At 49.6% G+C, this 17,283-nt stretch overlaps 1 protein-coding gene across 1 annotated transcript in view; it reads left to right on the forward strand.

Moving 5' to 3' along the window:
- Positions 1 to 1,857, forward strand: part of PCP4 (Purkinje cell protein 4) — a 54,374-nt gene extending 52,517 nt beyond the window's left edge. The window contains exon 3 of the mRNA XM_059686495.1: positions 1,456 to 1,857. Within this exon, the coding sequence (XP_059542478.1) occupies positions 1,456 to 1,583 (128 nt within the window). The 3' untranslated portion in view covers positions 1,584 to 1,857. The remainder of the gene's footprint in view (positions 1 to 1,455) is intronic.
- The last annotated feature ends 15,426 nt before the right edge of the window (positions 1,858 to 17,283 follow it).

The raw sequence follows: 17,283 nt of genomic DNA on the forward strand, positions 1-17,283 counted from the left end.
TATCTATCTATCTATCTATCTATCCATTTATCTACCTACCTATCCATCTCTAAGACAGAGACTGACACTGTTTAGAGAGCTGAGCAAGCCGGAGAGAACAACCTGATTCACGTCTCGGAATCCCAGTGTCCCGCACCGCCTGGGCTGCCTGGACATTATCAGCCTGAGTCACTGAGAGAGGAAGTGAATGAATGGACCCACGAAGGTGGAAGGTTGCACTCAGGCTGCCTGGTGACAAAGTCAGGACTAGAGCCCTGTCCCTGCTCCCCCTGGGCCTTCTGTCCTGTCTCCATGTCCCCGATTCTCCCGTCCCCAACCTGGACAGTGCCCCTCACACTGCTGGGCTCCAGGTGCAAGCCCAGGCAGCAGTGCGGCTCTTGGCCCCGGCACCGATGGTGGGTCCTGTTCCCAGCTGTGCCGCGAGCTGACTGCAGGCCCTTACCTGTCACTTCATCTGTAGACCAAGGAGCTGGATCTCCACTCGGGATGCACGTTAGAGCCACCAGAGCGCCTTCTGGGAAAGTGGGCGGTGGGGCCCGGCTTCTTGGCACACAGATGGTCCAGCTTGGCCTTGCTCTCAGGAGCCCTCCCCACCGTGGCTGTGCAAAGGGGGAGCCCCGAGTCTGGGGTGGGCCCAGATTCTATATTTAAAAAAAACCAGGGTGCCTTTGATGGCTCTGGCGATTCGCTTTCACTGGACTGAGGAGTTTTAAGATTCTCCCCTTCCATGATTAGAGCATTTTACTTGTTTGTTTTTGGTGTTTGGCGAAAAGTAAGGTGCTCAGCACCGAGGGACACCAGCTCATGTGTTCACTTTGATTTGTCTTTTATGGTGCTTTCAACCATTGTTGCTGTGAACGAGTTAAACCCTCTGCCTTAGCAACACACTGCTGAGCCTGTCCGCTAGAGCAAGATGTAAGACTTGTGAAAGTTCAGCCTAACTGTGAAGGTCACACGGTGTCACCCATTTGTGACGGTGATAAAAACAGAAGCCTTCATTCAATAAGCAAACCTCATTGGCGGTAAAGTTCACACAGAGACTCGAGTTTAACTCGGAGCTGATATCTGCTGCCACTGGGTCACTATCCATAGCACCATTTACACTGTATCTACAGGAAGTACAAGGAGGAAGAAACAGCACAGTCGCTATGTCTACCACTGTCTATAAAACATGAACACGAGAAGCAGAAAACTGTGCAGAAAATGTCTGAGGTGCTGAGACTGTGCCCTTTAGTTTCATCGTCCCTTGCAGGTGTGGAGCTAGGGCAGCCGGAAGGCGGCCGACTTGGATGAGGGTCAGGACAGGAGCCACTGGACAGTGGTTTGCGCACTGGGTCTTGTGCTGGGGGTGGCGTGCCGCATGGTGGCCTGGGGGCTGTCCCTTCCAGAGCAGCCACCCGCCTTCCTGCCGGCTTCCGGCTCAGTGATTGCCTGTCTGTGTTTTTCTTGCTACAGATGGGCAGAAGAAAGTTCAAGAAGAGTTTGACATTGACATGGACGCGCCCGAGACAGAACGTGCGGCTGTGGCCATTCAGTCCCAGTTCAGAAAATTCCAGAAGAAGAAGGCAGGGTCCCAGTCCTAGCAGGGGAGCCCCTTGCTAGTCTGCCGGGAGACACCGAGTTCAACCATCATCCGTCAAGCAATGAAAGAAAACATCCGCGAGAGCCATCACCTGCACACAGCACACGCCCCGCAGCCCCACATGCATGTACAGAGCCCCTGACACTCACTCACGCCCTGTAGACGGTGTAGGCCATGCCGCTGAGCATGGCTTTATCTCTGTGTTCATCTCCAGTATCATTCCTCCTGCAACTGCTTTCCTTGGTGTTGTAATAAAGTGGAGCTAAGATGTGTGATTCAAGTGTCTGCCTCCGTCTCTCCCTTTCTATGGATCGGCAACGTTCCCACTGCTGAAGGGCTGTAAGCCGATGTCTGTTTTCTCCTTCCCTTAAGAATGGAGCTGAAACACGGTGCCTCTGTCCTTTCTCTCTCCTGCTGAGGGCTAGAGGCGCATTCTCACCTGCTGGGCTCATTTGGAGAGTCCTAAATGTATGGCGATTGCAATACATTGTCTTCTTGCGATGGGAAGAGAGCCCTGCACCCAGGGGTGCCAAAGACTCAGGGGTTTCGCTGGGGAATGTGACCCATCCAGGGGAATGAGGGAGGGGGATGCATCTGTGTTCCTCAGGTGTCATCAGGTTAGCTCAGCAGGAGATTTCAGAGCTTCAAATGGATGCCCCCCCGCCCCCCCAGGTGAGGGCCATTCTGCCACTTACCAGCAGTGCTCTGCACCTGGGCTCCAGGGGCTGGCCCTCCTGTCTCCCCCACCACCCGAGCTCCTCGCGCTGTGATTGGCTGCCTCTTAGGGTTACTCACCACACCTGCAACTTGGAGACCTCTCTGTCTCTCTCCCGTCCCATCGCTTCCGCTGCAAAGCTCACAGGTAAGCAGCTTTGCACACCCACCTCCAAGGGCTCCACAGGCAGCAGGAACGGTCCACTGGGTAGGGAGGGTGGAGTCAAGGGCCAGGGGTTAGGTGTGTGCCTGCCTGGGGGCCCCAGGTGGCAAGACCCCCCCACCCCCTGCGTCTGGCTGTTGTTTGGACTTTGCCAGGAGAGAACCTGTGTGGAAGTCACTCCTCGCCCTCAGCACCCTGAGAGTCTGCATGACAACACGGTGTTCCTCTGGGGGGTGTCGGTGTGTTCCCCTTGGCAGCTCCTTAACCAAGGATCCTGGTGGAGTGTGAGAAAGGGTGGGAGTAAGAGGGACTCTGTGTGTGTGTGTGTGTGTGTGTGTGTGTGTGTGTGTGAGCTCACACGCGTGCGGGGGGTGCAGGTGGAAGGTGTGGCGGGAGCTTCGAGCAGCATGAAGGTGATGATGGGCAGAGGCGCAGCTGCTCCTGGTGGGGAAGATGGGCAGGAGTGGGAGGATTAACTGTCTAGAAAAATCCATCTGAAAATGTGTTGATTGGTTAGTGTCAGGAGATTTCTCCTGCTGGACAATTCTCGGTTAGGGACCAGGGTGGGGTGGGGGCAGAAGCTCTGGGTTCCTCGGATGGGTTTCTAATAGAGAAACGCTAACTGGAATCACTTTGGCCCTTGGGACCAGGCAGGGCTCCCTGGGGCACGTGGTGGCCTTGGGTCTCCACGGAAAAGGGGAAGCAAGTTGAGGGACACGCCATGGAAAGCTTCCTGAGGGGTGTGTGTGTGTGTGTGTGTGTGTGTGTGTGTGTATACAAACGCCACATAAACAAGAAGGTGTGGTGTAGGCTTCTGTGGAGTTCCCTGAAGTACCCACGGAAAGGAAGCTGGGAACAAAATAACCGCTTACATAACTCAGATGCAATCCCTCCACACCCTGTGTTCCCAGCACCCCATTGTTCCTGGTCCTCTGAGCAGTTCACAGACCGGAAGCAGGGCCTCCCTCAGGGGTGTGTCTGCCCTGGTGGCCGGGCCTCCTCCCACTCTGACCCGCCTGGAAGCAGATCTGGTTTTATAGTGAGGTTGCTCCCCCTGGAGGGGACCGTCCCTGCAAAGCAGGACATCCCAGAGAGTCCAGCATCCCCAGGGACAGGCAGCGCTCACTCAGCAGTCATGGCCCATCGGTGCAGGAGAGTCGGGTGAGGGCTCTGATGGTGGGAGAGGCGCCTCAGGGTTCTGACACACCGCCCTCATCCCGATCACAGGTCAGGGGTACCTCCGACTTCCTTTGGGCCACAGGGATGAGTCTAATTTTTCCCTCTCAGCTGGATTCACGAGAGTGTGGAACTCCAGCCGACAGCAAGTGGAAGGCTTTAACCTGCCTCCTCTGCCTGGGCTTTGGGGGTGTTGAGTCTGTGACCTCTTAGCACCCAAGGAAGGTGGGATGGCCTAGGCTCCAGGCTTCAGAGGGCCCTTCCTTCCCTGTGGGCTGCAGTGTTCACCCTATAAGGAAGGAGGAAACGCCCTCAAGGTGCCCCCAAACAACTTGGAGCATCACTAATTCAACTGGGCTTCACACATATTTATTAAACTCCTACCATGCGTATGTGCTTGGTGCCATGGCCATCCCCCACCAGGGTGCGTAGGAAGAGGCCAGATGAACAGATGCTGAAATGGGGAGGTTCATGCTGCAGCAGGACAGAGGGGAGGCAGCTCAGGCAGGCTCGGTCAGGCCGGGAGGGTCAGCCAGGTCTTCCTGTGGAACTGCCACTCTCAGCGATCCATCAGAAAGATGATGGGAGTTCCAGGTAAACAAGGGTGTGTGGCTGGTTGCTGGAGAAGTATCGAGGCAAAGCCCAGGAGAAGGAGGTACTCAGACTTGCAGACCCAGAAGCACAATTTATCAGAACATCCCAGCTTGGAGGACGTGGCTCTGCAACCCGGACTTGGGCAAGGAGCACCCCAACACTTGAGACTTGGAACTGGGTTCATCTTTGATGTATAGGTCATTCGGCCAAGAGACTGCAGAGAAGTTGCCTACCTTGAGAACCTGGTTTCCTTATCATCTAGGTGATGATAACATCTACTTGGCAAGATGCATGGAAAACGTTAGGAATTAAAATGAGATTAAAGACCTGAGAGCCTGGCTCGGTGTAGATGTCTAATAAATGGCAGCCATTAGTAATGGAAGACCTATGTGATCAAGAGTCAATCATTGCCTCCATCACCAACACCCTTCCTCCCGACAGCCCAGCCCCGGGTTCCATGGGCTTCTGCTTCTCTTGGCTACAGCCAGGTGGGTCAGTGGTAGAAACTGGACCCAAGGGGTGAGCTCAACCCATTAGAATTCTTCTTTTGTGAGTCTGGCCTAATGGTCATGAGAAATGGGCCAGTTAATGGCAAGAAGTTGCTGAATTGGGGCCAAAGCTGGTATTGTGGCAAAACAAACTTTTGTTTTTGCAGGAAGTGGCAAAAGTCCATTTGGAGAGAGATGCAGAAGGGTGCATGAGAAGATTTGAGCTCCAAGATATATGGGCCCACAAGAGACAGAGGGTAGCCTAGACTGAGTTAGTCATTTGATTGCAATGTCAGACTCATGGAAGTGGTCATTGAGGTGGGGTGCCTTGGTCAGTGTCCAGTATCTTGTCAGCTCAGGCTGCTATGACAAAATTCCATAGACTGAGTGGATTAAACAATATACATTTATTTCTCACAGTTCTGCAGGCTGGTAGTCCAATATCTAGGTGTCTGCAAATGTGGTTCCCCATGAGGGCTCTCTTCCTGGTTGGCAGATAGCCTCCTTCTTGCTGTCTCCTCACATGGTGGTGAGAGCAAGCTTTGGTGCCTCTTTTTCTTATAAGGGTACCAATCCCATCATGGGTTTCCACCCTCATGACCTCATCTATACCCAATCACCTCCCAAAGGCCTCATCTCCTGATACCATCCCATTGGGAGTTAGGACTTCACCATGTGAATTTCTGGGGGACAGACATTCAGTCCATAGCACCCACCTTTGCAGGAACAGGGCTCCTTTTATCACCTATGTATATAAAACAGCCTAAGCGACCAGCCCACCATCCGGTAGCTATGACACACACTGACCACCAGGGGGGCAGATGCACAATGCAGGAGTGGAAACCACAGGCATGGAAACATGGAACAGACTGATGAATCTCAGGGAGAAGTGGAGAGGGCAGGAAGAGATTAACCAAAGATCTTATATGCATACTAGAGGCCTGGTGCACAAATCCCTTGGCCTGGCCTGTGCCCTCTCACAATCTGGGATCCCTGGGGGATGTTGGAGAGCCAGCTTCAGCCCAATCCCCGCAGGCCAGGCTGAGGGACCCCACTGATGCACGAATCTGTGCACTGGGCCTCTACTATACTATAATGTGATCAGACTGGATGGCACATTGGACTCCATTTACTGCCCAGCAGGCTTACTGCCTGGCTCAGATTCATACCCACTGCCCATCACTACTTCCTCTTAGTTGTTGCTTTAGTGTTAGCTCTGTGTCCTTTGTGGCTGTGACCGTGGACTCAGTCACATCGCCCTTTTGGAGGTAGTTTATTCTTTTGCAAACATGCTTCACTGAATAAGAATTGAAGGATGAGTGAAATGCTGCTTTATGTGACCTTGCAGGGCATTAAGGGTCCACAGAGCAGGAATAATAATGGGTTTGGTCAGGGCCCTAGCAGGCTTTATGGAGAAAACAACTAGAGAATTGTCAAAAGTAGAACCACAGAACTGTTCTTTCTCTGCTCCTTGCCTTGTAGAGTTGACCTAGACATGGAGATTTTGAACCCCTCAAAACTAACCATTCTCATTATTTCTATGTGCCTGTGCTTCATTTACCCTTCTTGAGGGAGCAGACCGCCCTGGACCTGTGTGGTCCGCAGAGCCAAGGTTTGGCTTGATTCAGCCACTACTACTGGTGATGTCCTGTGCAAGAACCATAACTTCCTCTGACCTCAATTTGCTCCTCTGTAAAGTGGGTCTATAAGAAGTCCTCAGGATGGTAGGAAGGGAATGGAGCCCTTTTTTTGTGTCAGGATGAACAAGCCACTGAGCAGTTTATGAGTATTATTTCATTTAATCTTAACTATCTTATAAAGTAGGCACTTCATCCCCATTTTACAGATGAGGAAATGAAGGCTTAGAGGGGCTAAGGAACCGCTCAGGTTGTGCAGCTAGTGAGGCAGGAGGTGGGATTTCTGACCTGGGTCTGAGAACCCACAGTCTTGACACCTACATCACCCAATATGAGGCATTAAATTCCAAAGTGTCTTGTAACTTATAAGATATCTTATCCACATAGGGCACCAGTAGAGGTCTACAGTCTTCAGTGGCCCTCATCATGCCTCCCTCATTCATTCAAGTCCTGAGGGGGTCTTCTTGCCTCTGAATTCTAACAAGGATAGTGGTAGATAGAATAATGGCCCCTAAAGGTGTCCACATTCTAACTCCTGGAACCTGAGACTATGTTATGATACATGACTAAAGGGACTTTGTGGATATGATGACGTTAAGGGTCTTGAGATAGGGAGATTATACTGTTGTCTGGGTGAGCCCAGTGTAATCACAGGGTCCTTAGAAGAGGAAGGCAGAAGGATAGTGTCAGGAAAATGACTACAGAAGTCAAGGTTGGAGTAATGTCCTTTGAGGATGGAGAAAGAGGCTATGAGCCAAGGAGGGCAGGCACCTCTGGCAGCTGGAAAAGTCAGGGAAACACATTCTCCTTGGAGCCTCCGGAAGGAACGCAGCCCTGCCAACACCTTGATCTGACTCCAGAGACCTCATTGTGGACTTCTGACCTCCAGAACTACATTAGTAATTTGTGTTGTTTGAAGTTACTAGGTTGTGGTAATTTGTTACAGCAGCTGCAGGAAACTAATACAGTGGTATTTTTTGTGCATGTCTCTCGTGCCTTACCTGACACTTGGTGTGCTCTTGGAACTTAGCTGCTATGCTGTATTAAGTCATCGCCCAAGCTAATGGAGAGGCCTTTCACATGGTGGAGGAGGACCATAGATTCTCCATCTCCACAAAGACCGAGCAGACACACAGGTGGGGTTGTGGAGAAATCTGTTGGGGTCCAAAACCATAGAACGATGACTGGCAGATCACTGTGTCACCAGGCCCGGTGTCTGGGGATGGAAGCCACACTACATCCTCGCACCCACAGTCTCAGTGGGGCCCCCTCACACAGGGAGGTGTTGACGGCTGAAGCCGGAGGGCAGCGTTATGACGTCATGACCGGACAACTGTGGGCAGGCCCCTCACATAAAGGTGCCCTGCCTTGGAGGCTGGTCTGGGCAGCATGGCTGCCACTGCAGCTTTCCTCATGGTTCAGGTGTAGCTCAGGCTCTTTTGTGTGATTTGATTGCAACCCAGCCAGCAGCCTCTGCAGCGCAGGGCACTGAGCCAAGCCGATGGGCGTAGCGGCCGTGGAAATGGCCTCGCCGCTGCAGATCTGTGAGCAGGAGGAAGCGAGGCAGGCTCTGTACCATTTGCAAGGTCCCCGCGGCTTCCAGGCCCCACACCGCAGTCCGGCTCCAAGCAGAGGAAGGCGTGCATGGCCATCCTCCTCCTGCTGGTGAAGGGCGGGGGTAAAGCAGGAAGCGAGATGCTTTATTAATGTGATCACCTGCTGGTGAGCATGTGATGGTGAGGGAGCTCCAGGGTGCCTGCAGGCAGTGGCTGGGCGCAGCTTTTGGGATTGTTTGGGTCTCAATGGACTGTTAACCTAAAAAATAAAAAGGCCTTTCAAAGGAAAAGGTGAACAATCATTGATTTGAGATCAATAAGAACAGCTGTTCCATAATCACTGATTCAGGCAGAAGCTCAAGCAGCGCTCCCGTTAGGAGGGGAGCGGTGTTGATGAGGAAGGGAAGGGGCGGTTCCATCCCCAGAGGGAAGGCGCTTCTATTGGTGCGAGGAGCAGCACAGTGATGTTATTTCTAAATGATGCTCTTAATTGTCAGTCCGGTGGGTGGGCACCAGCCCAGTCGCCATCACATCTGCTTCCTTGTTATCTTTGCAATAGTCTTTGGAGCACAAGGTTGCTTAAGCTCAGTCCGAAGGTCACAGTGCCCTGTCCTGACGTTCCAAGTAAGACGCGGCAGTCCCGCTGGGATGGCGCTCCGGCTCCACTTGAACGCGGCTCATTTACATTATTGGTTACAGAACTCGGGCCTTTTGTGGCTCCCCCATGAGCTGCCGGCTCTCCATCCCGCTCTCATTACTGGGTACCCACCCCCTCTACAGCCTCCTTAGGCGCCTCCTGTTCATAAATCACAGCATTCAGGGCTGCACGTCGCCATAGCGATCCCGTCCACCCTGCGTCTTATAAACAAGCAAAGCAAAGCTCGGAGAAACGGGGCGGCTTGTCCGAGGCCATGTGGCCAGGCGCTGGCCCAGAGTTCTTCAGGACCAGTGTGTCACCTGAGGAAACAACCCACAAACAGGGCCCCCAGCAACCCCTCCCGCCCCCCTCTTCCCATCAGAGCCGTGAGGGCGAGGCCCAGCCTATCCCCAGCCCGGCCAGGTGGCAGCCTTTTGCTAACAGTCCCTGGGAATGGAAGCAGAAGGGAGACCAGACGCAAATAAACCGAGGGTCACTCCGTAGCTATTTTAGTCCAAATCTCAGAAGAGCGGAGGGGAGGAGGCCTGGCAGTCAGGATGGAAGCTCAGCTGCTTTAACCAACACCCCAAACAGCAGTGGCCCCACAGGAGGCTGTCCGACCTGAGAGCCTGAATGAGGCGCTTCCAGGGCCACGAGGGCAGCTGCTGGGATCAGGACCAGTGTCCCTTCTACCTGCTCATCCCACCTCCCTTAGGTTCTGCCGCTGCCCTCCTGGGTCAGATGGGTCCTGGGGTGTCCCCTCTCCAGTTCCAGGAAGAGGGCATGGGGCGGATGACCGGGAGGATGGATGCAGAGGGCGGTGCACAGTCTGCCACACGGGCCTCTTCTGCGGCCTGAAGTAGGGACAGGAGTGTGGGTATGGCCCGCGTTCCCCAGACAGTCGGCATCTGCCCTCTTCTCTCACCAGTAGCCCCTCCTGTCCCAGCACTGGTCATCCCAGCTCGCGCCACAGCCTCTTCCCACAGGGGCGGGTGACGCCCAGGGCTTCTCCAGCTGCATGCGGGGTTCTGGGAGCGAGGGGCGCCACTGTAGCTCAGCGGGCAGGGTTGACGGGAACTGGGATAGCCATCCTCAGGCGAGATGGCTCTGCTCTGGAGCCGTTCCCTCCTGCCTCCCACGGCTCCCTAGAGGGGCCAGCCCTGAATGTGCACACCTACCTTCTCATCGATGCACCCCTATTGGCTTTTCTCCCTCCCGGGTCCTGTCCCCACTTCCTTTCCCTTGCTTCCTCAGATAACCTCCCAGATAACCCTCTTACATGCCAATCCTTGCCTCCAAGTTTGCTCCGGGGGAACCTAACCCAAGACATATGGCCAGGGAGATGTGTGGGCAGTTCTAGCTACACTCCAGCTCCAAGGATTCTGCACCATATGGACCATATGTTTTGTTTACACCATGTTTTTCACAACTTGCTTTTATTAAGAAATCTGCCTCTTAATATGAAATTGGGTAAGAATTGACTTAGTTTTTCTCCATCAAGAGTAGTTATCATCCTTTCCTTGGAGGAAAATCTCACCTGTAGGGTGAAGGAAGGGGGGTGGGGGTGGAGGCTGGCCTGGAGGTGAAACCAATCTGCTTAGTGTCAGGCTCTGGCTTAGTCCTGTAGAAACAGAAAAGAGAGACATGGCCTCTATTTCCCCTGCAAGGCTCATTCCAATGGGAGATGCAAGATGTAAGTATATGAGCCTGGCCGGTGTTGCTCAGTAGTTGAGCATTGACCCATGAACCAGGAGGCCACTGGACAGGGCACATGCCTGTGTTGTGGGCTTGATCCCCAGGAGGGGACATACCAGAGGCAGCCAATCGATGATTCTCTCTCATCATTGATGTTTCTATCTCTCTCTCCCTTCCTCTCTCTGAAATCAATTAAAAACCCCCCACAAAAATAGGTAAATATATGAGAAGAAAATGAGAGCCTGAAAGAGCAGGGCAAGACGTGACCCAGCGGAGCTGGTATTTTCAAAAAAGCTGGAGACGTGAAGTGGACCCCGCAGACTGGGAAGCCAGGAGCTCCAGGACTGGAGAGCTGGGGGGAGGAGGAGGGACATTCCAAGAGTGAGGGTTACAACGTCCCTAACAAGATCACGCGTTTCCGCATCAACTTCACCTCCTTGATCACGGGAACTTCAGCCATGAAACCCTCCCTCCTGGTTCCTTGGGAATTGCATAGGCAGCTTCTCTCTACCTCTTCACGTTAGCAGAACAGGAATTTCATATCCCTGCAAGGGCACCGCTTTCTTCATTGATTTGTTGTGATTTGGCGCTCTGGTCTCTGAGATCTGCTTCTGCATCTCGGGATAAACAGGGATGGTGTCCTCTACACAGTTCCACCCAAGAACAGCTCCCTGAGCTTGGTCCTGTCTTAGTTACCTCAAGGCTCTCTGCCCGGAGGGTGGGGGTTGGGGGTGTGGGAATTGCTCCCCAGGAGGCTCCCTGACACCTTGTGACAATACTTCCCTTGTGGACACAAGCTCTCCGTGGTCTGGCTACGGGCAATCTTGAGGCTGTAGTCTGCACAGAACTGAGCCTGTCCCTCAGCACCCATGCTGTTCATGAAGAACTATTCCAGTTAAAACCAGTTCCATTTAGGATGAGACTGACTGCACTGTGGCCCATCGCAATTTCCCGAGTCCCGTCTCTCCTCTTTTCCTATGGCTTCTAAGCCCCAGGCTGACTCCCAGTTCTCTTAATGGGCAATCAGACAAGAAGAGGTTTCATCCAGAAGATTGTGTCACCTCTATCTTGCTTTAAACTGGATGCTTAACCTGGACGGAATCCGTCCTGGGTGGCTTAAAACAGAAATTTATTGTCTCACGTTTTCGGAGGCTGAAGTCCACAATGAAGGCGTTAGCAGGGTTGGTTCCTTCTGGAGATACTCAGGGGGGAATTTGTTTCATGCTTTTCTCCCGATGTCTGTGCTCCTGCAATCCTGAGTCTCCCTGGCTTGTACACACACAACCCTCAACTCTGTCCCCATATTCACTTGACAGAGTTGGCCCTCTTCTCCGTGGATCTGTGTCTTCCCTCTTTCTTCCTGTCAAAGGACATCTGTCATCTGATTTAGGACCTACCCTAAACCCAGGATTATGTCATTTAGAGATCTCGGCTTAACTTCATCTGCAAAGACTCTTTTTTTCTCCTCCAGATGAAGTCTCTTTCTCAGATACTGGGGATTAGGATTTGAACATATCCTTTGAGAGAACATATAGTCTCTTTCAACTATACATGGTTTGTTTCATTGTCAGTCCTTGAGCAGCGCACAAGTGCACCCACATTCCACCGGCCGGAACTAATCGCACACAGCTGTCATTGCGAGGGAGCCTGGGAAATGTCTTCCTATTGCTGGGAGGGAGGAAACAGACATGGCGGGCACCTGGCCAGTCTCCGATGTTGGTGATGCTCAGGACGCACTGATGTTCTGCCAGGTGCCCTGCTGAGGACTTTGCAAGGATGCTCTCAGTTTAATCATTTTCGTCCTCACAAGAAACCGCCAAGGCAGATACTCTTCGTTATTCAGCTTTCAGGTAAGTAAACAGGAGAAACGCAAATCATTTTTGAATGAGCTCGAAACCAAGGTCATTTATAAAAGGCGGAACCGCTGTTGTCACTGAGCAGACTGTTTTCAGAGCCGGTGCCCTTAGCTCCTGAGTGACGAGGCCTCTAACTGGACGGACTCCTGACTATTTGTCCTGGTGGGACAGAGCTAGCACCCTTCCCCACATGCCACGGCCTGCTCTCAGACCTTCCTTTGCTCATCGCAGGGACCGACCTGCCTGGAGCAGAGCCCTGCCTCCCTCTGGAACATTCTTTCCTTCACTCCGCAAAGGGTCAGCGCCCTTTCCTCCACAATAACCTGGTCCAGGACACCCCAGTGGACAGCAGTAAAACAGCCAACGTCCTTACTTTCTAGTCCAGCAACTGGCTGGCACCAATGGGCAGGACCGACAATGCAGATGTCCCACGCTATTGAAGTCAATGGCGACAAGCTCACCGGCTGGATGCGTGTACATCCAGCACCGTCCTGACTCTGAGTGAGAGGATGCTGCAGAGTCACCTCTACTTCGCCTACTCACGGACCTGCATTGCTAGGCAGGTCAGCTCAAGCGTAATCTACCTCAAGCTGCAAAACATCAATTGACAGCCTCTTTGAAGAGGATCCAAACTACCTTGTCTAAATAGAGCAACACAGCACTTTGGGAGCAAGAAGCTCTTGGATTCCCTCGCGTGGGGAGGAGGGCATCAGGGTTCCCGCTGACTCTTCTGCTATGGAAAACTTTCTGCTGGCATGCGGCAGTCCAAAGAAGTTACCAAAAGATGCTTGCACTTCATCACTGGTTATTGATCCAAATCGGTCTTGTACACAGAGCAGAGCTAGAAAAGTACTTTTAAAGAAATAAAGTCCAGGAGAGGAGTGAGGTTGGAGGAAGCATAAGAAGAAGGAAGAAGGATGTGAGGGCGATCTGGCTGCGACATCTGTCACCCCATTGATCGCCAGGGTTGATTCGGCTGATCTGGCTGGCTAGGCGGGTGTCTCCCTCCTCCCTCACCGATCCATGTGCGTCCCTCCCGAAGCTGCGCGCTCGGTCGAAGAGGACGACCCCCCCCCCCCCCCCCCGAGGAGAGGACCGGTCTTCGGTCAAGGGTATACGAGTAGCTGCGCTCCCCTGCTAGAACCTCCAAACAAGCTCTCAAGAAGAAGGAAGAAAAGAATAAAAAAAATGGGGCGTGAGAGGCAGGAAGGGGAAAAAAGAAACAAATTAGAAAAGAAAATAATTTTTCTCTCACTTGGTTTTGTGGTAAGAGAAGACATTTCTCACCATGCCCTGGACAAGTGCATAGTTGGGGGATATCCATGCCCGCTGAAAGCTCTGTGAGACCTGCCCCCAGTTTCTGCAGATGCAACCCGTTTCAGTATAACAGCTGAAGAGCTGTGGTCAGTCCATGGATGGGACACCTTAAGGCATGAGTTGGCACCAGTTCACTTTGCACCTGCTGAATGCAAGACGTGGTACCAATTCTACGGGGACACAGAATGAAGGATGCAATTGGCACAAATAGTTCTTGTGTCCACCTGGGTTAGGCACAATGTGGAGATGTGACCATCTGTCTGCAAGGAGATTGCTTTTTAATGGAGTTGGTAGCATGTCCACAAATAAAGTAAAAGTGACAAGTTCTTTGGCAGATGGATAGATGAAGAAAGGAAGGGAGTGAGAGCAATTCCAACTAAGAGATACTTCATGGAGAGGATGGGTCTTGAAGAAAGCATAGAACTTTGACACGTGGCGACAGGGAAGAAAGGGGACTTCCAGGAGGGGCAGACACAGGGACAAGAAGACACTTTGCTGGGAAATAGCAGCTGTTCCAATTTGGGAAATGACTGGGGAGTTTGGAGTGGTGTGCTGGCATCAGAGCCTGGAGGGGTGGGCAAAGGCCAGGCCAGGTTACAGATGGCCACTCTGGCAGAGATGCCAGCAGTTCACCAGCCTGTCTTCTCCTTGTCTTGGGAACACACCCAGTCTACACTCCCAGCCTTCCTCACAGTTAGATATTGTATGTGACTGAACTCCAACCTATGAAAGAGGGGCAGAAGCCATCTGCCAGAAAAAAGAAGCAGACTCCATAGGTGAGTGGAAGGTGAGTTTTTGCAACTTTATAACCATTTCTTACCATGCCAGTTGCCACCATCACCACCATTAACATTATCAACACCAATCCTACTGTTATCACCATCAACACCATCAACACTGCCACCACCTTACTTACCACCACCACCACCATCAGGACTACCACTGTCCTTACTGTGGACAGGAGTACTGAGCACACACGTTGTGCCAGGTGTTGTTACAAGTATTCTCACATTTTACCTCGTTTAACCCTGACATTATGATGAGCTCCATTTTGAAGATGTATTTAGTCATTGGTTGTGTTCTGGACTTCAGGACTCTTAGCGTCTCTCTGCTTTTGCAGTTCTTTGAAGTCAATTTTCAAATCATGGTATTTAAGTAGTGATTGAGGCTTTGTTTCCCTAATCATGTTCATCAAAAGTACGGTTGTCTTAGTTAGTCTTGAAGCGTAGACCAGTGTACTTAAAGGTGAGCACATAACCTGCAGATGGAAGTGCTCCCGGCAGGCAGAGTGCTACAGCATCCACTTACTGAGTGTCATGTGACTCTTTAAAACTTGGGCACTAACAGCGATTGCCTTCATAACTGTCCTTCACTGTGATGACTCTTACTCTACTGATAAAATCACGCAGAATAGAACAAAAGGAACATTTTGTTTGAGAAATAAAATGAGGTGTTTAGGGACTTGATCTACAAAGGAACAGAAAAGTGATGAAGATGGGTTTCCAAACAAAATGTTCTGACCTGTGTGCCGAATCCCTTGCCACCTCCATTAATTCCTTCCACTTCTCTGCAACCACCATTATTTATTGACCTTGCTCTTTATCCACAGACACATGACCTATGTCTCAGATCTCTCCATTCCTTCCAACGTCTCCATTTTATCTTTGTTTTTTTTTCCAGCTCTGCCTCCATCACAACCACTTATTGGGGTGCACGTTACCCTCCCCTCTTGATGCATTGCCTGTATGTTTTTGGTTCAAATTTCTTTTTAAAAGTGTTACATAGTTTCACAAGACAGCAATGCTCTGCCCTCCATCCCTTCCCAACCCCAGGTTGTGTTTCCCAAAGGAAACATCTTCCAGCGTTTTCAGATGTTTCTTTGAGCATTTATGACCATGTTTCTAAAACATGCTTATATAGTGCAACTCTTCATCTTTCAGGTTCATAAATTATGTACGGATTTTCTAAATGGAATATGAAGATCTATCTCCCGCTTGATCTTTCCCTTCTCCTATTCCATCAATATCATTCTGTTACAATCAGTTTTGGTATTTTCATTATGTCCATGATACTATAATCCAGAGCTGAGGCATTTAATGTGCTGTTACTATATTTTATTTCCCCAGAGTTAATAATTGTCTAATTTTTCTTTGCTTAGGTTTTATGTACTTACCGCTATTTTAACCTTACACTTTCCACAGAACGTGTATCCGGTCCTCAATATATTCAAATACCTCAAGTCATCTGTCGTTGCCTTCATTATTATTTGTATCTGACATATTCCTCCTTCCTCTTGCTCCAAATGATTGCAGCACAGCTTTCACCCTGGAGTGTCTACCTACCTATTCATCAGGCAGTCACTTCCCCTTTCTCCTGTGTTGGGAGTTGCTGTCTTCTGGCTGTTGTATGTTCCTCATTCTTGGTTAACTTTCATGTTGATGGAATATGTTTTTGTGTTTCAACTAAAAGGGAGCATATGGAAGTTGTATTCTTTGAGACTGTGCATTTTTGAAGATGTATTTTTCTTAACTCTGACATTTGAATGATAGCTTGGCTAGGTATAAAATTCTAGGCTATGAATAATTATTTTCAGATTTCTTATATTATTTTCTCCCCTGGCTTTACGGATTCATTATTTATAGACAATGAAAATTAATTTATTGAAAGTATGTAATTTTATGATTTTGGTAATTATATATAATAGTGTCACTACTACTATAATATATAAAATATTTCTATTACTCTAAAAGGTTGCCCCTCTATTGTTAATTCTCAGGCTTCCAATGTCTGATTTGTGTTTTTTCCTTTTCCAACGCTTCATATAAATCATAGAATCATACAGTTTTTAGACTCTTGTGTTTGTCCTTTTTACTCACCATAATGTGTTTGAGATTTTCCATATTATTAAATGTATTACTATCTTGTTCCTTTTTGTGGCTGAAAAGTATCTCACAGTATGAATATACTGCATTTTTCCCATCATTAACTGATGAATATTTTGCTTGTATCAGTTTTGGGATCTTAATAATTCTGCAATAAACATTTGCAGACAAATCTTTGTGTGGACATACGTTTTTATTTCGTTTCGTTCTCTGTGAGTGTGTGGGATCTGCAGGTTATATGGTAAGTTTATGTTTAGATTTATAAGACACGGTTTCTAAAGAGGTTGTGTCATTTTGCTTTTTTACTTGCAATGTATGAGAGTTGCACTAATTCCACGCCCTTGACAACACTTGGTATTTTTTCTTAAGATTTTTAAAGGTTTCTTTATTATGCTATTGGCTCCATTTTGATGAAGAGTAAACACATACCGTTCTAATTTCCAATCTTTTGTTTGTATCCTTTTGGTTTTTCTTTTCATCTCAGTTTTCTGAAAATTTACAGTGATGTGGTTTGAAGTAAATTTCTTTCATCCTTTTGTACCAAATGTTTAAAGCAAACTTTCCGATTGGAGTCTCATGCCCTTCAGTTCATGGAAATTTTCTTAAATTATTTATTTGGTAATTATTCCACTCCATTCTTCTCTGAAAATCATTCACTTTCTAAAATATCTATTGTTTCGATGTTGGCTTTCTGGAATGAGCCGTTCATTTTGTTTAGTTTTCTCTCCTATTTCTCATTTCTCTTTAATCATGTCTTATTAGCTGAAAGATTTTTTTTTTCAATTTTATCTTTAAATACTTTTATTGCATTTTCTATTTGGATCTCACATTTCTAGTTTCCAAGATCTTTTTGTTATTGTTGATTGAACGTAATTGCTTTCAATAACAGTCTATTTTTATTTTATTAAAACAGCACCCACCAGGATATTAATTATAGTTCCCCCCCCCCAAAGACCTATTATTATCCTTGTATCACCCCTGTTTCC

The sequence above is a fragment of the Myotis daubentonii genome, chromosome 3, assembly GCF_963259705.1.
Source record: "Myotis daubentonii chromosome 3, mMyoDau2.1, whole genome shotgun sequence".
In the NCBI taxonomy this organism is placed as follows: Eukaryota; Metazoa; Chordata; class Mammalia; order Chiroptera; family Vespertilionidae; genus Myotis; species Myotis daubentonii.